We start from the raw sequence: 24,002 nt of genomic DNA, 5'->3' as shown, positions 1-24,002 counted from the left end.
GCAGATTTAGTGTAAGTGAGTTTGTCCTGGAAAAAGTTATAAAATATAGAGATTCCCTTAGGGATAGGTGGGAGAGCACTGAGGAACCTCCAAGCCACAGTAGGGATATATAATTCATGGGATTGTTGAGATCTCAAGAGGTGGGAAATTTGAAGGTATACATAGTGATCTAGGGGTGAGAGATCAATCTCTGTAGAGAGTTCCTCAAATGTTTTATTCTCTTGATTGAGAGCAGATTTGTTATTAAGATAATACCTTTCTGTTGCCAGTGAGTAAAGTTTACGTTTGGAATTAGGTTTTCTAAGGGAGGCAGGGATATAGTAGTAAAGTTGGAGAAGGTTGAACGCCCTCCAGGCCATCAGGGAAGCTTGGATCGTGGGTGGGAATTGTTGTAAGGGATATGGTTTCCACATATTAGTCAATAAAAATAAGCGGAGCTCCCCTCCAGGGCTGTTGCTCTTTTCTATTTGGGACCAAAAAATGACAGAGGAAGGGGAAAACCAGTGTCTGAGTTGGGTAAGAAGAGGTAAATAGTAATAGTCCTTGAGATCTATGTCACCCATCCCTCCCACTGTTCTATGTTTCATAAGGAGAGTTCGGGAGCACCGGGGGCATTTAGATATTCATAGGTATTGCTTTAGTATGTTCTGTAGGGCTTTTAAATTGGTTGTTTTTCAGAGGGATCGGTAAAGTACGAAACAAGTATACAATTTGACGTAGGCATAACATTTTAAAAGAAGCCAGGCGTCCTGACCAAGTTAGTTCCACCTTGGCTATGCGTTTGGTCTCCTGGGATAGTCTATTTATTAGGATATGTAGTTGATTGGGCTAGTTTGGAAGGGTCTGCTGTCAGCAAGAGTCCTAAGTTTGATACAGTGGAGTCAGTCCAGGAGTAAGGGGAATGAGGTTTGAAGTCTAGACTTAAGAGTGGGGTTTCTATTCATACCCAGAATTATTGATTTGCTATAGTTATCTTTATAGTATGAAAGATCACTAAAGGTAGTCAACATTTTGCGGGCATTAGTTAAGGAGGAAATAGGGTTGGTTAAGTAAAAAATAACATCGTCCACAAACAGACTTATAGTATGGGATCTGTCTTGAAATGTAAAATCATGAATGTTTGGGTGTGATCTAATAGAGGCTGCTAGAGGTTCTATAAGAAGATTGATAGTGGGCATCCCTGTCTTGTTCCATTGGGTATAACAAAGGGTCTCAATAGGATATTTGAGATGTAGACCTGCGCAGAAGGGGATGAATCTAAGGCTAGGATGGCAGAGAGGACAGGACCAGAGAAACCAATCTTTTTAAGAGTCTGCGTCATGTAGCCCTAATGGACCTTTTCCACATCCAATGATAGGAGCAGAGAAGGGGTGCGATGGGCTCTAGAATGGTGGATTATGTTTATAATTCTTCGAGTTGCATCTGATGCTTGTCTACCTGAGGTGAATCCAGTCTGGTCGGAGTTTATCAGGTGGGGAGAATAGGGAGTAATCTAATGGTGAGTATCTTTGCATAAATTTTGATGTCTGTGTTCAATACCGCAATACCAATACTTTTTTTAATGCCATTTGATAGTAGCACTAATATGCAGCACTGATAGGCACTGATGACTGTGTCCGTTTTTTTTTTTTTTTACAATTTATATATATTTTTTTCACAATGCATTATTTTGTGGGGTGTGGGGGGGAGTGGATGGTGTCAGTGTTTTTTTATTTAATATATATATTTTTTTTACATTTTTAACCTTTAAATATTTTATTTATTACAATTCTTTTTTTCTTTTTTTTTATCAGCCCTGTGGGGGGGGGGCTTTGGTGAGATATCAGGGTTTTAAACAGACCCTTAACATCTCCCCTTTAAGACAGGGAAAGGAATTGAGGACATATATTCCCCAGTCCCTTTCTCTTCAGCCTCAGCTGCACTGAAGATGAATGAACAGGAGACAGAGGATCCTCTCCAATTATAAACTGAATCATTGTAAAACACAGTTTACGATGCTCACTTATGAATGGACAGTCAGTGATCACTAAATCTGTTCATTCAAAAAAGGAAAGAGCCTTTAAATTACATATTTTCTGGCTCCTTTCTTCCACTCTTCATCCTGACAGATTCAGGACAGGGGGGACTGAAGAAGGACAAAGGGGGCGGAGGAGCACAGAGGCGGACCTGGAGGAGTACGGAGGGGGACTGGAGGAGCACAGAGGGGAACTGGAGGAGCATGGAGGATAGAGGGGGACTGGAGGAGAACGGAGGACACAGAGGGGGCTGGAGGAGCATGGAGGAGCACGGAGGGGGACACAGGGGACAGTCAGGGATGATCAGAGGGTCAAGTTACAAGCACCGATCTCCCTGTATAGATTTCAATAAAGCAGCTGAAAGCTTTGGTGGGGGGGGGGGAGAGAGGAGGCGGAGCAGCTGTCAGCTGCTTTATTGAAATCTATACAGGGAGATCGGTGCTTGTAACTCGCCGCACCGACCATCCCTGACTGCCCAGGTATCAGGTCAAGCATTGGAGCACTTGTGAAAAAGTGCTTGGTATCAGCACTGATGCCGATACTAGTATCGGTATTGGTGCAACCCTAGCTGACACTGTGTTCAAGCAACTTAGCTGACTCCTCCATGTCCCGATGCTGGGACTATGGCAGGAGAAGCTGTGGACAAGGAGGCAGAATAAGCCACTCTGGCAGCTGCAGTGGACTGTGCACTAATCTCTACTTGGGTGACGGAGGATTAGAAGGATGATTATGGTTTAGTAAGCCAGTCCACCACCTCCTCTGCATGCTGTGGCTGGATGACACGGACAACATATAATGCCCTGCCTGCACCACGTCCACCTTTGCCTGTGGATGCATACGCTGCTGGCCCCCTCAAAGTGCCATTGGAACGTCTGCCTCTCCTTGTTGACCTCCCAGACATGAGGGGGCTTATTGAATTTTTTTTATACACTGTAACTAATGGAAAGTGGTGTTTAGCCCTGGTTCACACTGGGTATGATTTGGAACGATTTGAGATGCCATTTGACATGTCAAATTGCATCTCAAATCGGCGGCAATTGTCGGCAATGGCACTGTCCTAATCAGTGCGACGCCGCATCTGCGATTTCAAAAAGTAGTTCCTGTACTACTTTTTGCGATTTCGGGCCGCTATTTACATTAAATTGCGGCCGAAATCGCGGCAAAATCGCAGCCGTGAAATCGCGGTAAAATCGCGCATTTTACCGCGATTTTGAATTCGCAGCAGTGTGAACCTAGGCTCAGGGCACTTTAACTTGAGAACTTACTACACAGACACCTTACACTGATACACTACAATATACTGCAGTAAAACTGCACTAACGCACTGCAATGAAATATACTGCGTTAAACATGCAGTGAGGCACACTCAAATATACTGAGTTAAACATACAGTCGCGTACTGATATATACTACAGTATGTTAAACGGTCAGTAATGCACTAAAATATACTGCGCTAAACATGCAGTAGCGCACTCAAATATACTGCATTAAACTTCTAGTAACGCATGGATATATACTGCGTTAAAAGTACAGTAATGCACTGATATGTACTGCATTAAACGTGCAGTAATGCACTGATAATTAATGTGTTAAACATGCAGTAATGCACTTATATATACTGCGTTAAACGTACAGTAATGCACTGATATATACTGCATTGAACGTGCAGTAACGTACAGATATATACAGTACACTGCATTCAATGTACATTAATGCACGGATAAATACTGTGTTAAACGTGCAGTAATGCACATATATACTGCAGGAAACCTGCCCTGAAAAATTTAACTAACACTAAAATAGAAAAAATTAATGGTCACTACACTCACAAAACTAACACTAAAGTAAAAATGAATGGTCACATTACACTCACAAAACTGACACTAAAGTAAAAATGAATGGTCACGCTACACTCACAAAACAAACACTGAAGTAAAAATGAATGGTCACATTACACTCACAAAACTGACACTAAAGTAAAAATTAATGGTCACACTAAACTCACACTGAACAATCACTAGATTCACACTAAACATAAATTCTACACTGACATTAGAACAATAGCACACTATAGCACCAGTGGCGGCTGGTGCTCAAAGTTTTTGGGGGGGGCGCAAATGGAAAAAAAATTGCAGCCTCACTGTGCCATGCCATCAAATGCAGCCACTGTGCCATCAATTGTCACCACTGTTCTATGCCATCAAACGCAGCCACTGTGACATCAATTCGCACCACTGTGCCATGCCATCAAATGCAGTCACTATGCCATGCCATCAAATGCAGCCACTGTGCCATGAATTGTCACCACTGTTCCATGCCATCAAATGCAGTCACTATGCCATGCCATCAAACGCAGCCACTGTGCCATCAATTCGCACTACTGTGCCATGCCATTAAACGCAGCCACTGTGCCATGGCATCAAACGCAACCACTGTGCCATCAATTAACACCACTGTGCCATGCCATTAAACGCAGCCACTGTGCCATGCCATCAAACACAGCCACTGTGCCATCAATTGTTGCCACTGTGCCAATTGTCACCACTGTGCCCTTTAATTGTCGCCACTGTGCCCATTGTCGCCACTGTGCCCATTGATGCCACTGTGCCCTTTAATTGTCGCCACTGTGCCCATTGATGTCACTGTGCCAATTGTCCCCACTGTGCCCATTGTCCCCACTGTGCCTATTGTCGCCACTGTGCCCATTGATGTCACTGTGCGCTTTAATTGTCGCCACTGTGCCCATTCATGCCGCTGTGCCAATTGTCCCCATTGTCCCCACTGTGCCTATTGTCGCCACTGTGCCCATTGATGTCACTGTGCCCTTCGTCGCCGCTGTGCCCGGTAAAATGCCTCTCTCCCCCCCCCGCCTGGCACTTACCTTTACTGGAGTCAGCCATCCATGTCCTCGACCCTTAAAGTCTTCTCCCGGCCCCCGATGAGGCTTCAGCCAATCAGGTTACCGGTAGCCAGAACCAGCCAACCTGATTGGCTGAGACGCTTGTCAGTCTTATCCAAGGAACGCACCCCCCGGGCGTTCCGAGGATAAGCTTCCGGAGACCCGAGGGCTGTACTCGGAAAGCCTATCAGAGCCGCTGGCTCTGATAGGCACTTCCGTACAGCCAACCAGCTGCCATTATTCAGATGGTCGGCGCTCATGTCCGGCCATCTTAATAGAACAGCGGCAGCGGCGACAATAACATAGATTTGTGCAATGCCTGAATATATGTTATTAGACTCAGTGGCGGTAAGAGCCAGAGGGGGCGGCGCTCCAGCACCCTCAATGGACGAACCGCCACTGGTAGCTCCCTAACTCGCTAGCAGCACTGACCAGAGCCCTGTTCTATCTCTCTCTACACCAATATCACACTGCATGGTCTATAATTTAATTTAGGCAACTTTTATAGATATTAAATGTGCAAATGTAGCTTCATATGCAACTACTTTTATATGCAGCTTGAATGCATTTTTAATTAAGAGGCCTACAAAAGTTGCCTAAAGGTAAAAGTTCAGAAGCATTAATGATTTATGTGTTAGTCAATATTCTTTGCTCTAGAGAGAGATGTTTAATATAATACTTCTAGATTTTGAAACCTGTTAAAGAAGATGGATAGAGCTAATTCAAAATGGATTCATATTGTTGTGGAACACAACATGTAGAAACACACATTAAAGTAATATTTAGGTGAAAAGTAATATGTACACAATACACATACAATTGCTTACATTTCCTTCCAATATTTCATACCTTCCGCCTTTAAAAAATGCCACTGAGGGGTATATATTATAACTACTCACTGTTTGTTACGTCATAATAGTGTAGGTACTAGTGAGCTGGAGTAGCTTAATACCAATCACAGCATTAAATAAAGCTGGGATTTGTTTTAAACAAACATTCCAATAAAGCACACTTTAATTGTCACTAACATCATAAAAAATAATAATTGGACAACTGTTAAGACCTAATACCGCTGCTGTAGCAAACTTCACCCATAGCAACCACCAATGATATTGTATGTAAATCCTAAAAAAACTTGTCTATTGGGCTTCAGACTTAAAGGGTCACTAAAGGAAAAAAATGTTTTAGCTGAAATGACTGTTTACAGGGTATAGAGACATAATAGTTAACTGATTCCTTTTAAAAACGATTAAAAATAGATACAAATCAATCATATAATGTACCTCCTAGTTTCAGTTTCGTTTTTGCATCTAGCTTAGTTTTTGCATGTTATTTGTGCTGGACAGACCCATAGAGCAGTATTGGTTTGGAAAACAAAACTAGAATCTCCCAGTACTGTGGTGATCAGGAAACAGACAACCAGGAAGTGTCCAGAACAGAGCAGAATTACAGCAACATCAGAGCAAAAACGAACAATGAGGACATAGAACCAGGACTGCAGTAAGGTAAAGGAAGCTATTTAGCTAAAACATTTTTTTCCTTTAGTGACCCTTTAATAAGCAGCCAAATGACCAACTGAAGAAGAGCATGACAGACTGGCCCGGATTCAGAGAGAATTTACGCCGGCGTATCCATAGATACGCCGCGTAAATTCAAATCTGCGTTGGCGTATCTTCTTTCTGTATTCAGAAAGCAAGATACGCCGACATTGGCCTAAGATACGACTGGCATAAGTCTCTTACGCCGTCGTATCTTAGGGTGCAGTCTCTCGGGAGCAATGCACACTGGGATATGTACACGGACGGTGCATGCGGCGTTCGTACAAAATGTCAATCACGTCAGGTCATCATCGATTTACATAAAACACGCCCCCCTTCCACATTTGAATTCCGCGCGCTTACGCCGGCCCCATTTACTCTACGCCGCTGCAACTTACGGAGCAAGTGCTTTGTAAATACTGCACTTGCTCCTGTAAGTTACGTCGGCGTAGCGTAAATACAATACGCTGCTCCGCCGTAACTTAAAGCGCAGCTATATGAATCTACCCCAGAGCTGCTAACTGAGAGGCAACAACTTTGTCAGCCTTCAAAAGAAAGAGCTGTTGTTTGCAGGATCTCCAGTCAATCGACTTTTCACAGGTTCACAAGGAATTATTTTCTTAATAAAACTGTATACAGTGAGGCATTATGCCAAATACACAAAAAAATTGATTCTGGGTTTAAATACACCTGAATGCACATAGCCTACTACTTGGGCACCTCCAGAAACATACTGTCATGAACCTTGGAATACTGAAGTATTTCTCCTTTGAATATGTTACACAGTGGTGGGTTGTGATGAACGAACATCCGACGGGACGGTTCGCAAACGCTAACCGCAAACTTTCACAAATGTCCGCAAGTTCACGGCGGGCCCCATTGACTTTAATGGCAGGCGAATATTAAAAACCTGCAGGTCATATTAGCAGCCACAATATACTTACTAGCTGTGCACAAATAATCCCACAACATGGACACTGACCTACCAGAAGTATTAAGTGAAAAACCGGATACTGGCCATTACAAGCCCCAAAAGTTAGCCGACAGGCGTTCACCTGACAGCAAACAACTTTGTATTCTGTGGCTGGAGGTACATTAAGCTATTCACCGGATACAGAAGTAAGTGTTGGCCATTACAGGCCCCAAAAATTAGCCCACAGGCGTTCACCCAGGTGTCACTCCTCACAACAGGAGTTTGGGAGATGTATACATCATCTCTGTGTCACATAAAGAAAAGCGTTGAGCTACTAAGCATGGACGCATTACAACATGCGACCAAGGCTTAGCGTTTAAAATGAGTTCAAGGTCAATATCCCAATACACCACTACATGCAGGTGATTATCAGTAAGGGACCCCAGGCGTCACTCCTAGCAACAGGGGTTTGGGGGTTCTCTACATCATATCAACCTTAACATGTAGAGATGTATTTAGGCCACTAGGGGAGATGCTATGAAATAGCATCAACCCCTAGCATAGAAAAGTTAGAGCGAACATGTTCAACAATTAGGACAAGGCCTATAAGTATTTTATACTTCTGTCAAGCACGTAGTAAATTGTATTTGTAGCAACAAGTATTAATTGCATACAAGAGATAGTGTAGCTCAGGTACTTTGAGGATACTCGTATAATACACAAGTTGTACTGGCAACTAATAGAAAGGTATGAGAGGCAATATAGCTCAGGTACTTTGAGAGTACATATAATATTAGTATTAACACATATTAATTGCATATGAGAGGCAATATAGCTCAGGTACTTTGAGAGTACATATAGTATTTGTAGTAACAAGTATTTATTGCATATGAGAGGCAATATAGCTCAGGTACTTTGAGAGTACATATAGCCGGCGTCATCGTTTTTTTACGATCGAACATTTGGGCCACGGAAGCCTGCCTTTTTGCAGAAAAACGTGAGGAAGGCATGATGGAAGGTGGAGTGGAGAACAATTGTGAACATAGAGGGGAAGGAGAAGGAGAAGAGGCTGGACGGTGAGAGCCTGGAGTGTGGTTTTGTGGGTTCTGATGGCATTGCTCCCACTGGGCTCGGTGATGCGGTCGTCCCTATGTGAGTGTTGGGCTTACCACGACTTATGCGTTGACTGCAAAGGCTGCAGATGGGAACACTTTTGTCTGCAGAGGACACGTTAAAAAAAGCCCACACTGCAGAGCCATGGGCCGGCGTCCTAGGAGCGCCAGATGTGACCGTACATGGTTGATGGCTCGCTCCTGATACATTAGGAGTCTGGTTTGTCCCTCCTATGTAATGTAAGTTCGGCCTGCTTCTCCTCCCTATCTGCTGGTCCAGCTCTCCCTCTGAACTCCCCTCCTCTTCCCCCCATTGTGGGCCCCATGTGACGTCTGTAGACACGTCATCATCGATGTCACCTTCCCCATCACTAACAATAGAGATCTCGGAGTAGGCAGCAACAGCGGGCACCAACCTCCTTAGGCTGATCTGAGTACTGTCGTCAGACTGCTGAGTGCCGGCTGTTGCTACCTCCTCTTCCTGATCCAATGCCAAGAATGGCTGCGCATCTGAAATGTCTTCTGATGGATCGGAAAATAATTTCTGTGACTCAAGCAGAGGGTATATGGTGGTGGTGTTGGTGGTGAGCCACTCAACCAAGTCTGGTGCGTCCTTTGACGTAATCGAACAAACATTGTGCCACTTCCCACTTTGGTTCTGGCCTGGTGCTCCTGCCCTACCCCTACCACCCCTGCGGAAGGGCCTGCCTCTTCCTCTGCCTGTCATTTTTTAAATGACCCTGTGACAACAAAAGTCTCTAGAGAAGCACAGTATATGTGGCAGAAGGTATATAACAAAATCTGTCGTTTTGGGGGCCACTGGTTTATCGCACCTGTTATGAAACTTTTTTTCAGGATTTTTTTTTAATGTGTGTAGCAGAGGTAATGCAGCGAAAGAGGCAAAAATTCAGCAGTAACCAAATACACCGTCAGTCACAATGCTGCACAATACAAATCCACAATAATATGCTTTCTATATTTGAAAGTATATTATAAGTAATGATGAGCCGAACACTCCCCTGTTCGGTTCGCATCAGAACTTGCGAACACACCAAATGTTCGTGTGAACTTTAGAACCCCGTTAAAGTCTATGGGACTCGAACATTTGAAATCTAAAGTGTTAATTTTAAAGGCTAATATGCAAGTTATTGTCCTAAAAAGTGTTTGGGGACCTGGGTCCTGTCCCAGGAAACATGTATCAATGCAAAAAAAGTTTTAATAACTGCAGTTTTTTCAGGAGCAGTGAATTTATTAATACTAAAACAATAAAAGTGTAATATTACTTTAAATTTCGTACCTAGGGGGGGTGTAAAGTCAGCATGTGAAAAAGCGCATGTTTCCCGTACATAGAACTGTCCCTGCACAAAGTGTCATTTCTGAAAGAAAAAAAGGCATTTAAAACCGGACTTGTGGCAATAATGAATTGTCGGCTCTGGCAATTCAGAGATGATTCATTCATAAAAAATAAAAAAAACGTGGGGGTCCCCCAAATTCCAAACGTGGGAACTCCACCCCAAATTAAAATAAAAATAAAATAAAATTTAAAAAAAAGTGGCGTGGAGTTCCCCCAAAAATCCACACCAGACCCTTATCCGAGCACGTTAACCTGGCCTGCCACAGAAAAGAGGGGGGACAGAGGACTCTCCTGAACCGCACCAGGCCACATGCCCACAACCCTTGCCCGGTGGTTGTGGGGGTCTGCGGGCGGTGGGCTTATCAGAAGCTGGAAGACCCCTTTAACAAAGGGGACCCCCAGATCCTGCCCCCCCTATGTGAATTGGTAATGGGGTACACTGTACCTCTACCATTTCACGAAGGAAGTGTAAATAGTTTTAAAAAAAACACACAGACACCGTAGAAAAAATTCCTTTATTAATAAAAAAAAATTCAGCGGTGGTAATCCACTCTCGATGCGGCTCCCTGCTCCAACGTTGTCTTCTATCCAGCGACAGATGATCTCTCCAGCGACGCGTGATCAGCGCTTCGGTCCAGTGATGAGAAGATCCATCCGTCCAGAGCGCAGCAGGCGAGCTCCACTCTCCGCTGGACACAGCCCAGCGGAATGACGCGCTGGAGCTTTGACATTTCTTATATAAGGGAAGCGCCACCCGTCACGTGACCCCGCCCCCTCTGACGCACCCTCGTACGTCACTGGGAAAGCCCGGTCCCTTAATATCCATATCAGACCTGAAGGGCCTGTTAATGGAATTTGGGGGGACCCCCACACTTTTTTTTTTTTTATGAATGAATCATCTCTGAATTGCCAGAGCCGACAATTCATTAGAGCCGCAAAGCCGGTTTTAAATACCTTTTTTTCTTTCAGAAATTACACTTTGTGCAGGGACAGTTCTACAGTATGTACGGGAAACATGCGCTTTTTCACATGCTGACTTTACACCCCCCCCCCCCCCCAGGTACGAAATTTAAAGTAATATTACACTTTTATTGTTTCACTTTTAGCATTATTAAATTCACTGCTCCTGAAAAACTGACGTTTTTAAAACTTTTTTTGCATTGATACATGTTTCCTGGGACAGGACCCAGGTCCCCAAACACTTTTTAGGACAATAACTTGCATATTAGCCTTTAAAATTAACACTTTAGGTTTCTCCCATAGACTTTAACAGGGTGTTCCGCGGCTTTTCGAATTTGCCGCGAACACCCTTAATTGTTCATTGTTCGCCGAACAGGCGAACAGGCAATACTCAAAGCTCATCCCTAATTATAAGTGTATATTACACCTATATACTGCAGAGCAAGTAGCACACCTATACCAGTTCTTGAAAGGACTTTTGTGGACCTGTTAGGTAGCGATTTGTGTCTTTACAGTCTGCCCCTGCTGGAAACAGCAACCTGTCCCTACACTGACAAAAAGTATATGAATGTATTACACACCTACTGTATGTACTGCAGAGCAAGTAGCACACCTATAGCAGTTCTTGAAAGTACTTTTGTGGACCTGTTAGGTAGCGATTTGTGTCGCTAAAGTCTGTCCCTGCTGGAAACGCCAACCATTCCCTACACTGACAAAAAGTATATGAATGTATTACACACCTATGTACTGCACAGCAAGTAGCACACCTATACCAGTGCTTGAAAGGACTTTTGTGGACCTGTTAGGTAGCGATTTGTGTCGCTAAAGTCTGTTCCTGCTGAAAACGCCAACCTCTCCCTACACTGACAAAAAGTATATGAATGTATTACACACCTATGCATAGAATGCATTAAGATAAAAATCCTTCTGACTTTACAACCCCTTTAATTTTAAACAAGGAAGATTAGGCAGGAATTAATCTGCCCATTCAATGATCAAAATATTGCCAGTTCAGCAGGGACAGGTCACATTTTGATCAGTGTGTGGCCTTCCCCACTCAATAGAAGTTGATCGTTTGATCAACATCTGTAGTAGGTGCATGTTGGAAAAGTCTACTTGATTAATGATTGCAGCGCAGCTAATCAGCTGGAGCTGCTGATTAGTGTATTCTGGCAGGTGCAACTGCCAGAATACAGTGTCCTGACCAGGGGGATTCCTCCATTAACCTCCTTTGTATGGGTGGAAGTTTTTTTCCATTTAGCCTGCAGTGCATGGCCAACCATAATCCACAACAAGCCAGAAGTGCAAATAGTAGTAACCCATAGCATAGTCTTTCAAAAAATAGCAGTAGTAGTATTAGTGTGTGTAGAACATCTGTTAAGGACACTACACCACTACCCTACTATTACTGACATTAATTTATGTGAAAATCATTCCCAGCAGCTTTATTGGGGAAGTATATTTTCTGACATAACATATTGGGTCGGATTTACTATCGGATATATTCGCAAAATTAAATCACTTGTCTGGGTGGCATGCAAAAGTACACTTGCATTGACCATACCAAATATACACGGAATTCATTACAAAACAAATTACGATTATATATATTAGTGTAACAATCCTACTACAAGGTGGTTCTGCCTTCCTGAACTCTGCAGGATACCACATACAATGATGGCTAATAACATCATCCTATTCTTTGAGAAACACAGTGGCCCAGATTCAGAAAGAAGTTACGCTGGCGTATCTATTGATACGCCGCGTTACTTCTAGGATGCTCCGGCGTATCTTTTTTCTGTATCCAGAAAACAAGATAAGGCGGAATTTTGCTAAGATCCAACTGGCGTAAGCCTCTTACGCCGTCGTATCTTAGTTGCATATTTACGCTGGCTGCTAGGTGTCGCTTCCGTATATTTACGCGTCAAATATGCAAATTCGGTAGATACGCCGATTCAGAAACATACGTCCGCCCGGCAAATCTTTTTACATCGTTTACGTAAGGCTTTTTCCGGTGTAAAGTTACCCCTCATAAAGCAGGGGTAAGTCATGTTAGGTATGGACGTCAAAAACGTATGAACAGCGTAGTATTTTACGTCGTTTGCGTAAGTCGTTCGCGAATAGGGCTGTACGTAAGTTACGTTCACATCAAAAGCATTGACAGTTTGCGGCGTAATTTGGAGCATGCGCACTTGGAAACGTTCACGGGCGGTGCATGCGCCGTTCGTAAGAAACGTCAATTACGTGGGGTCACAAGTAATTTAGATAAAACACACCCACATCATCCACATTTGAATTAGGCGGGCTTACGCCCGCCCATATAAGCTACGCCGTAACTTTGGGCGTAAGATCTTTCAGAATACACTATTCGCCTGACTGAGTTACGGCGGCGTATCGCATATGAGATGCGCTACACCCGCAGAAAGATACGCTAATCTTTCTGAATCTGGGCCTGTCTGTGTATCTGTCAAGTTTTCCATTATCTCTATGAACTGTTTTATATATGTATTTATGTTACAATTTATATAATCTAATTAGCACAAAGTAATATTTTGGCAAAAATGTAAAACATCTGAGCACTTTACAGTGTTGTAATGTTACGGTGTAGTTTAGAACCTTCAGTATAAGATTGAACCCGAGTCAGCCCTTGATTAATGTCTACTGTATGTAGATTTGCAGGTAACAGGAAATTACTTAACTTCACATTAATTCAAGCCTGAAGCTGGACGTTCACATGTGCTCGTGTCTTTCAACACAACAAGGCTGGCTACATCTATAGGTCATAAATGTGAGGAAAATACCTTACATTATCTTTAAAGAAAATTAAAGGTTTTCTTAAAACACTGACATATTATTCATTTAACACAGCAGCAGTGGGATGAACTATAATAAACTTTATTATTAGGTCACATTTGTATTATAACAGCTTAAGTTAATTAAAGGTTTGCTTCAATGATTTTAATGTTTTTTTTTTTTTTTTTATTGGGGAACATATACTTTCTCACTTAAACACTGAACAATAAAGTTTACTTGTGATTTTCAGAATTATTGTGCATGAAATTGCATCACTAAACTCTGCATGGTGATGCTAGCCTAATTGCAGAAGATGTCCCTAAAGTTAACTTACAAAAAAAGGAAAAAAGCACCTAGTCACCTCCATCGATCCTCTTGAGAAGGTTGCATCCAGCATTGATCATTTGCAGGTAATATCTGCTTGAACAATTACATGTGAATGGTTGTGAATAGCTGTGGGAGCTCTCAGTTTCCAATTGCTTTTGATGGGACTCACGCCTTCATCTAACCACCGTAAACCCCCACTGGGTCTTTACACACTAAGGGGTAGATTCAGGTAGGAGATACGACGGCGTTTCTCCAGATACGCCGTCGTATCTCTGAGTGTGCGGCGTCGTATCTATGCGCCTGATTCATAGAATCAGTTACGCCTAGATTTGACTAAGATCCGACCGGCGTAAGTCTCTTACGCCGTCATACATTAGTTGCAATTTTAGGCTGGCCTCTAGGTTGCGCTTCCGTATATTTTACGTGTTGAATATGCTAATTAGCTAGATACGCCGATTCAGAAACGTACGTTTGCCCGGCGCATTTTTTTTTACGTTGTTTACGTTAGGCTTTTTCCGGCGCATAGTTACCCCTGCTATATGAGGCGTATCCTGTGTTAAGTATGGACGTCATTCCCGCGTCAAATTTTTTGATTTTTACGTCGTTTGCGTAAGTCGTTCGCGAATAGAGCTGGACGTAATTTACGTTCACGTCGAAAGCAATGACGATTTGCGGCGGAATTTCGAGCATGCGCACTGGGATTTTTTCACGAACGGCGCATACGTGGGGTCATAGTGAATTTAAATAAAACACGCCCACATCATCCACATTTGAATTACGCAGGCTTACGTCGGACCAGATACGTTACGCCACCGTAACATAGTGCGCAAGTTCTTTCTGAATACGGAACTTGCGCCCTAAATTACGGCGGCGTAACATATCTGAGATACGTTACGCCGCGCGGAGAGATACACTAAGGTATCTGAATCCGGCCCTAAGTTGCTAACAGGCCCATTTGAAAGAGTGAATATGCAAATATCTACTTTAAAAATAAATCTGAGATTTGTCACATCTACTTTACAATGTATCTGTGTGGGCAACAGAAGAATATGGCATTGCTTTGAAAGTTGTAGGAAGTGTGGCAAAAATTGGACTTTGGAGCATAAAGTGGTGATTACCTAATAAATAAATTATAGATTCATAAAAACTCAGATATACATTTTAAAGTGGGTCTTGCAGTTTGCAGCAGCTATGACCTATACTGAACAGTGCAGCAGCAATTTTTTATGAGACTTTAAACCCTTACAGTAGCTTTCCCACAATCTTACCATAGTGCTGAGTGATGCCAACCTAGTTGCTGTATATATTAAGGTCTTATTTAAGTTTGAATGTCAATTCATGTTCTTTAACAAAGTGATGGGCTTGTTTTACAGTAAGTTTCAAGTAAATGCTGCTTTTTCAAAAGGCCCAATAACCCCTAAAGCCTGTATTGCTCTACTACTACTACTTTTTTTTTTTTAGAGTGCCAAACCCTTTTTTTTAGGTACCTAAGCACAAGGTTGCAAATAGTGTCTAAATATTTGATATGAAGTTATGCAAAAAATAATCTCAATGCAATACAAGTGAAACTGTTGTAATGTCAGGTCAAGCAAGTAAGCTTGTTGAATGGTCTTCCCATTTAAACTATTTATGGAAACGTAGCTATGGATAGATGCTGGAGGATTATGGCTTCATATATACTTTGGGGTCTTCAGGGCAAGATTTGAAAATATTCAGCTTTGCTACCCCCTGCCATGGACTCTTCCTCCTGTTGTTACACCAGGAGTCTCAATTCCCCTACAGCTAGATCTTTCTGCATTCAACACAGCCTTAACCTGCTGAGCGGTATTCCCGAGTGTGGCCCGGGGTGAATTTTTCATACCAAAAGCGGTAACCCTGAGCCACAGGATCCATGTAGAGGTTACTTACCTTGTCCCCTGGATCCTGCAATGTCTCCCTGCTGTGATCTGTGAGCTGCCGTGTCTCGCTCGATTCACAGTAGCGAGCCCCGTCCCATGCGAGTGGCGCAACGCACCGGGACGGAGTTCGGCAACAAATTCAAAAAGTAAAAAAACACAGTATAGATACAGTATACTGTAATCTTACCGATTACAGTACTGTAATAGATACACATCCCCTTTGTCCCTAGTGGTCTGTCCAGTGCCCTACATCCAGTTTTATATAATAAAGACTGTTCTTTCTGCCTGGAAACTGAAGATTGTCCATAGCAACCAAAAAGTGTCCCTTTACATCAAAAGTGGTTTTAGACCAGCTAGAAAACAGCGATAATACATTAGAATCACTTGGAGAATTGAGTGATAGCGATTTGTAGATATGTGCATTCCCATTCGTATGAATGTTATTTTCGTACGAAAATGTTCATTTTCGTACCCGCAGAATAATGTGTACATACGAAAAAAATTAAAGCACCAAAATACGAAAACAACAGGATTACGAATGAGCCACATAACGAACAACCGCAAATACGAACAAACGATCTGACGAAAATACGACAAAACGAAAACGGCACAAGAACGAAAATGACATCTATAACAAAAGATTTGCATTCTGTATCCTGTTTGAATCCCCTCTCTGCTCGTATCATCAGCCGTATGTTCACACGACATCCACAACAAAAGATTTGCACTCTCTATCTTGTTTGAATTAGTAAAGCAGCTTCTCTTTTCAGCTTCTCTTTTGTGCTGAGTAGTACAGTAAAGCCAAATAAACTTTTCTGTGGATTTTCATCTGAAGGGAGATCAGTTGGCCAGACTTTTGAACCCAAAAATGGTTTTCTGATGGAGTTTAAAAACGAACAAATTTTCTGAGAACGAACCGAAAACAATCGTTTTTTTTTTTTTTTTTTAACATTCCAAAGTTTATTAGTGTTCCAGTCAAGAACAAAATATAGTGCAATTATCAAAACAGTACAGCATGATAATGACAGTCGTACACAAAAGTCTCAAACAACAAATTTGACGTCTGTAAATTCTCAAATCATGTAAGACTAACAGGTTCACAATTAGCGACTAAGCTTGAGGCGTTACTCTGCTGTCTTTAGAGTGTGGCCCATTCCAAAGAAGCTGTCGTTACATATAACCTCTTGCTGCGAGAACAGGCCTTACCTCTACCACCTAAAGCCGTCTGACGTTATATTTCGGCTAGATTATCCATCGCTTTTCATGTGTATTTTCACTACCATACCATAAAGTGGGGCTTAGTATTCCCACCATCTAGCGATGGTCGGATTGGGGGGGACAGGTGTGGGGAAAGGAAGGGGGGGGGGACAGATATGAAAAGAGAAAAGGAAAGGTAAAAGGGGGGTAGGAAGGTGAATGCAGCAGTGTAATGAGTGAACAAGACAGTTCTGTGACTCAGGGTCTAATCATATCGTCACGAAGTGACGGGCGGGCTCTCAGTCAGCGCCCATAAGCGTCTCATAGGCCTTCGAGAAACGAAATTCAAACCAGGGCGACCAAGTCTTGTGGAACTTATCCACGTTTTCAGAGGCTTGTGCAAGTGTGTCTTCCATTTCTCGAATTTCAGAGATTTTTCCGAGCCATTGTGCAATAGTGGGGACCCTAGAGGTCTTCCAGAGGCCAGGGATCAAGGCCTTCGCGGCATTCAACATGTGTTTCGTCAGTGAGTTCTTATATCTCTTCAGGGAGAAGGAGGAGATGTGGAGAAGGCAGCACGCCGCGTCAAGAATCAAGCTGGTCTCTGTGATTTGTTTAATTAAATTTGTGACCTGGCGCCAATAGTTAGCCAGGCGAGGGCAATGCCACCAAATGTGTATCAACGTACCTACTCCCTCCCCACATCTCCAACATTTATCAGAGGTCTGAGCATACCAGGAGTTTAACTTAGCAGGGGTGGCATACCAGTCCGTTAGCAGCTTGTAGGACGTTTCTTGCATTTTTGTGCTAATAGAGCATCTGTGTGCCAGCACACAGGCGCTCCGCCATTGTTTCTCTGAGATGTCCCTCTCAAGTGCCTTGGACCAGCCTTTCTGAAACCTGTCAACCGTGGAGGTAGAGGGCTCCTGTAGCCATTGGTATATGACCGATGTCGTTCTCTGCAGGAGCTCACCCTTGATACAAACTTCTTCTAAGTCGGTCATTGGTCTGGTGAAGTGTGGTTTGTTCTGCCTGTCACTGGTGTAACTACGTATTTGGAGGTACGTCCAGAACGGTAGGGAGGGGAGGTCTTGTGCCTGCTTGAGTGTTTGGTATTCCACAAACGTTCCCCCCCGGAAGCAGTCTCCCGCTATGAGTGTCTTGTCGGTGGATAGGTTACGTAGTGTCCTCGAGCCTAGTCCTGGCTGAAAATCTGGATTCTCAGACAGCGGGGTAAGTGGGCCCTTGACCGAGAATATGGAGGAGCATTTAGTCCCCAAAGCAAAAACCGTCAGGGTATTTGCCTGAAGAGGCTGGCGGGGCATTATATGGGCTTTTTTCAGCCCAGGGTTCCAGGGGGAGAAAAGGAGCGGCAGAGGACTCAGGTCATCTTCCAGGGTCACCCAGTCCTTCGTCTCTCTATGGCAGTGCCAGTCCACGACCCTTGTAACATGAGCTGCTATGTAGTATTTTTTAAAGTCGGGTAGTCCCATTCCCCCATTTTCCTTTGGTCTAGTCAAGAGAGCGAACCTAATCCGTGCCCTTCCGCGAGACCACAAGAAGGTCAGCAGTGCTGTCTGGAGTCTTTTAAAGAACCTATTAGGTAGGACTATCGGCAGTGCTCTAAGCAGATACAGAAGCCTGGGTAGCATCGCCATCTTGATGATGGCTGCTCTTCCGAACCAAGAGAAGTATCTCTCATTCCACCGTTTTAGATCATCCTCAAAGCTACGTAACAATGGTGTAAAGTTAGCGTCGTACAGCGATGCCAGCGACTGAGTCAGCCAAATACCCAAGTATTTTAAAGCTTTGTTTTCCCATCTAAAGGGGCAGTTGGCTTGTGTCTTAGTGAGGGTCGGTTCAGGGAGTGAAAGATTCAGGGCTTCGGACTTGGTCAAATTCATTTTCAAATTGGTGAGGTAGCCATACTGGTCAAAGGCTCTCAGGAGGTTTGGGACGGTGATATGCGGGCCTGTCACAAAAAAAAGAAGGTCGTCCGCATAAGCCGCTGTTTTGTACACAATCGTTTTTATGTTTGTTGTTAAAAAAGTCTGACCAAGTGTATGGGGCTTAACAATCGTTAATATGGATGAGCCGCGTGTTGAAAGTGCCGCGAATCCCACGATATATTTACGAAAGTACAAAATGACGAAAATCCTTTTTCTGTTCGTATCTTCAGTCACATGCCCACATGACATTCACAACAAATTGTCATAGATGTCACACGAACACACGACCGAAAACACGAACAGAAAAAGGAATCCAAAACACAGAATGCAAATCATTGACGAAAATTCACGAAAATTATTGTCTAACAAGTAACGAACATGAATTAAACAGAATAACGAACCATCCCACATGTACGAAAATAAAACGGTAACGAAAATACGAAACGATCGGAATACGAAAAAATCTCGTTGTACGAAAAACGAACGAGAACGAACAGGAAAACGGGCGTCTTACGAAAAACGAACGAAAACGAACCTACGGAACGATACGAAACAGAACAAAAAAAAACGAAAAAAAAATTCTGTGCACATGTCTAGCGATTTGTGGGGAAATTCGTCATCAAACACTGAAAGTTATGACAGCAACGATTCTGCAACTGAGCAAATTTCAGGGTTTTTGATTTGATTACATGAATAAATGTTATTATTATTATATTATTTGTTTTAACTATTTATAGTTATTTATTATATTATAATTTATGATTTCGTGTTTCAAACTTTATCATACCCGGGATGTCTACTAGACTCTTGTTTGGACAGATTTAAGTGAGTTATTTCTAAAGCCCCATACACACGATCGGACCTTTGTCCGACCAAAATCACATCGGAATTCTGACGGAATTCCATCCGAGTAAAAGAGAACATGTTCTCTATCTAAACCCTGACGGAATTCCTCTGAATATCCAATGGAAATAATCCAATGGGGCATACACACGGTCTGAATTTTACGATGGAAAACGTTTTTTTTTTTACTTTTTCCATCGAAAATTCCGATCATGTGTACGGGGCATAGGAATTACAGTTGAAAAAGTGAAAATACTGCGCTGTCTAAATAATAAAAAATGAATATAAATAATATGAATTGCCGCTGCAACTAACCATGTGAGATACACACAATACAAAACAATACTAGAGAAATAGCTGTGCTGCAATATAAACAAAATAACTAATATAATGTGCAATATAACGTGATATCTCTGAACATATATCCTCCAATTAACATACTAGATGAATGGAGTATATGTAATAGATAAGATAACCAATGTGAACAAACAAATTGAAGTGACAGCTAGCCTGTCCGTTCATACTAGTGTCAACCCAACTAAAGCACAATCACATAAAGTGGAACTGAACTCCACTTGCTAACACCAGTGCTGATGGTATCTTATCTATTACATATACTCCATTCATCTAGTATGTTAATTGGAGGATATATGTTCATAGATATCACGTTATATTGCACATTATATAAGAATTAGGCCTCGTACACACGACCAGACATGTCCGATGAAAACATGTCTGCTGGGTGATTTTGGTCTGATGTGTGTACACACCATCAGACCAAATTACCCGCAGACAGAATATGCGGTGACGTGGCGGCGACGATGACGCGGCGACGTGCGCGAACCTGGAAGTTCAATGCTTCCACGCATGCGTCGAATCACTTCGACGCATGCACGGGATTTTGGGCCAGCGGACATGTCCGATGAGTCGTACTGACCATCGGACATGTCCGACAGACAGGTTTCCAGCGGACAAGTTTCTTAGCATGCTAAGAAACTTTTGTTCGCTGGAAACCTGTCCGCTAGGCCGGAAAACTGTCCAGTAGGCCCTACACACGGTCGGACATGTTTGGTCGTGTATACAAGGCTTTACAGGCCTACAATATAAAATGCAAAATTTCAAATGCAGTTGAATGCTTATGAATAAGAACATGTCTTGTTTGCATGCTTTCCACTGCATTCAGCAAAACAGGCAAGACTTTTGGGACCAAATCATGTGACTATTCAATTCAAATATGTAATCATGTTAACAGCATCTGCACATGATTGGGTATTCAGTCAATGGGAATTTGCTTTTTTTAGGTGAATGGATAATTGAAGTTAATATTAGTACAATTTTTAAAGTGAAAATGTACAACTCCTTGAGTAAATCAGCATTCATTTGTTTGTGGGTAGATTTTAGGCATTGGTAATATTTTTTGTATCATATCTGACTAATGAAACATGCTCAAGTAAATTAGGTTAATAGATAAAAACAGATAAAATGGAAAAAAACAGACATACTATCAACAATACCTGCTACTCCACAATATGGATAATGTGAAGTTTTATTTTCTGTTGCTTTTTCTTCTGCGGTTCTTTTTCTCCTGTAAACTCGATGCGCGTGGCCATCTGCAGTGTGTGTCTGATTTACAGGTTCAATGTATATGAACTCATCATTAATCTGTATAAAGCCCATCTAGGAAAAAAATATATATGGGTGTAATTAGGTGAAAATAATTAAAAAGTGATTAACATGTTGTTTTAAAATAAGAAGGTATATATACAGTATATATTATGGTTTTGCTGAGATAATTAGTTATTTTTCATCTCTGCACTTAAGTGAAATACCAAATACAGTACTTCATGGGTTATTCAATAGGCAACTTTAATACCGAATAGTAATTTAGGGCCAGATCCACAAAAGGGATACGCGGGCGTATCTGCTGATACGCCGTCGTATCCCTGTTTCTATCTATGCGACTGATTCATAGAATCAGTTACGCATAGATATTCCTAAGATCCGGCAGGTGTAATAGTTTTACACTGTCGGATCTTAGGATGCAGTACCGCGGCCGCCGCTGGGGGCATTTCTCGTCGAAATTCCGCGTCGGGTATGCAAATTAGCACTTACGGAGATCCACAAAGCTTTTTCCCTTCGTTATTTCTCCGTAAGTGTTAGTTTGCAGTCGCAAAATTAGGGCTGCTTTTACAAAGTGTAAACTTAGTACACCATGTAAAAGTATACCCTTCTATACCGCGTCGCTGTCAATTTTTTTTAAGAAAAAAAAAATTTCCCCACCGCAACTCTTTTTTTTTCTTTTACACCCGTCGCGATTCTCAAAACTCGGCGCAACGTAAAACCGCGCAAATCACGTCGGGAAAATAGCGTCGGGAGCATGCGCAGTACGTCCGGCGCGGGAGCGCGCCTAATTTAAATGGGACTCGCCCCATTAGATTGGGCCCGCCTTGCGCCGGACAGATTTAAGTTACACCGCTGCAAATTTCTAGGTAAGTGCTTTGTGGATCGGGCACTTAGGTAGAAATTTTGCGGCGGTGTAACTTAAATCGGAACATTTAAGTTGCGCTCGCTGGCTGTGGATCTGGCCCATAATGCCCAACTATTACTTGCGTTTGGTTTATACTTTTTATCTAATATAAACGAGTGGATTTTTTTTTTTTTGTATTTTTTTTTTTTTATCAAAATTAAAAGGGAAATTCAGAGAAGCCGAGGATGTGTGAAAAAATAGATGGTATGAATTGGCAAGGCGAGCCTAAGCGTTTTGGGCCAGATCCACAAACGAGATACGACGGCGTATCTACTGATACGCCGTCGTATCTCTGTTTCTAACTATGCGACTGATTCATAGAATCAGTTACGCATAGCTAGCCCTAAGATCCGACAGGTGTAATTGAATTACACTGTCGCATCTTAAGGATGCAATTCTAGGCCGGCCGCTAGGTGGCGAGGCCATTGCGGCCGGCGTAGAATATGCAAATGAAGACTTACGGCGATCCCCGAACGTCCCGAATGGCCCGTCGATCTAAATCTACGTAGTTTTCGTCGGGTTACACCGCGTAAAACTAGGGCTGAGCCCTAGTTCTCTTAAGCCATGTTAAGTATGGCCGTCGTTCCCGCGTCGAAATTTAAACATCAACGTCATTTGTGTAAGACGTCCGTGAATGGCGCTGGACGCCATTTACGTTAACGTCTAAGCAAATGACGTTGGTGCGACGTCAGTTAGCGCAATGCACGTCGGGTAATTTACCCGACAGAGCATGCGCAGTACGTCCGGTGCGGGAGCGCGCCTAATTTAAATGGGACTCGCCCCATTCGATTGGGCCCGCCTTGTGCCGGATGGATTTAAGTTACAAATTTCCAGGTAAGTGCTTTGTGGATCGGGCACTAACTTGGAAAAATTGCGGCGGTGTAACTTAAATCGGGAAAGTTAAGTTGCGCCCGGTCTACGTAGATCTGGCCCTTAATGTGTCTTTTCTTAAAAAGTATTTATGAAACCTGAGTTGAATTTAATTTTCTAGTTGGAGATCTATGTTAAGTTTTTAATGTGAAAGAGTACATATTGCCAAGATGCACCATGTCATAGACATACCAGTGAGGAGTTGACACAAGAAAGTTTAACACGGGTCAAAAACTGTAGGCAATTAGCTAAATATACAGTTCAAATACATATAGGAGAGCTATTTTGACTGACATACAGCACATCTAGGTCAACATTTCTTCCTCCAGCTTGTGACAGAATTCTAGATCCAGATTTTGTAAGGGTCACTGAAATTGTCACATGACCCTGGTTCCGCAACAAAAAATGGGGATTGCCCTCAGGAAAAAGAGAAAGGACCCAGAGTTGAGAATTCACACACATTGAATCCAATGAATATTCTGCTATGAATCAATTTTATCATGAAATTACCTTGGACTCTTACATATGTGTTTGGTGCTTTCAATGGGGTGTATGTATGTATGCATTTACTCATTATTACAGCTACTATGGGGGATATTTACTAAAGGCAAATCCACTTTGCACTACAAGTGCAAACTACAAGTGCAAAGTGCACTTGAAATTACACTGAAAGTGCACTTGGAAGTTCAGTCGCTGTAGACCTGAGGGGGACATGCAAGGAAAATAAAAAACAGCATTTTAGCTTGCACATGATTGGATAATAAAATCAGTAGAGCTTCCCCCCATTTCAGATCTACCCCTCAGAAT

General features: G+C 42.6%; 1 protein-coding gene across 1 annotated transcript in view; it reads right to left on the bottom strand.

Annotated features, from left to right (window-relative positions):
* Positions 1-24,002, bottom strand: part of ADAMTS19 (ADAM metallopeptidase with thrombospondin type 1 motif 19) — a 278,331-nt gene that overhangs the window by 185,721 nt on the left and 68,608 nt on the right. The window contains exon 3 of the mRNA XM_040344988.1: positions 21,313-21,475. Within this exon, the coding sequence (XP_040200922.1) occupies positions 21,313-21,475 (163 nt within the window). The remainder of the gene's footprint in view (positions 1-21,312; positions 21,476-24,002) is intronic.

This window comes from Rana temporaria, chromosome 1 (genome assembly GCF_905171775.1).
Source record: "Rana temporaria chromosome 1, aRanTem1.1, whole genome shotgun sequence".
NCBI classification, from domain to species: Eukaryota; Metazoa; Chordata; class Amphibia; order Anura; family Ranidae; genus Rana; species Rana temporaria.
The sequence above is the reverse complement of the archived record's forward strand: the minus strand, read 5'-3'. Positions and strand labels throughout refer to the sequence as shown.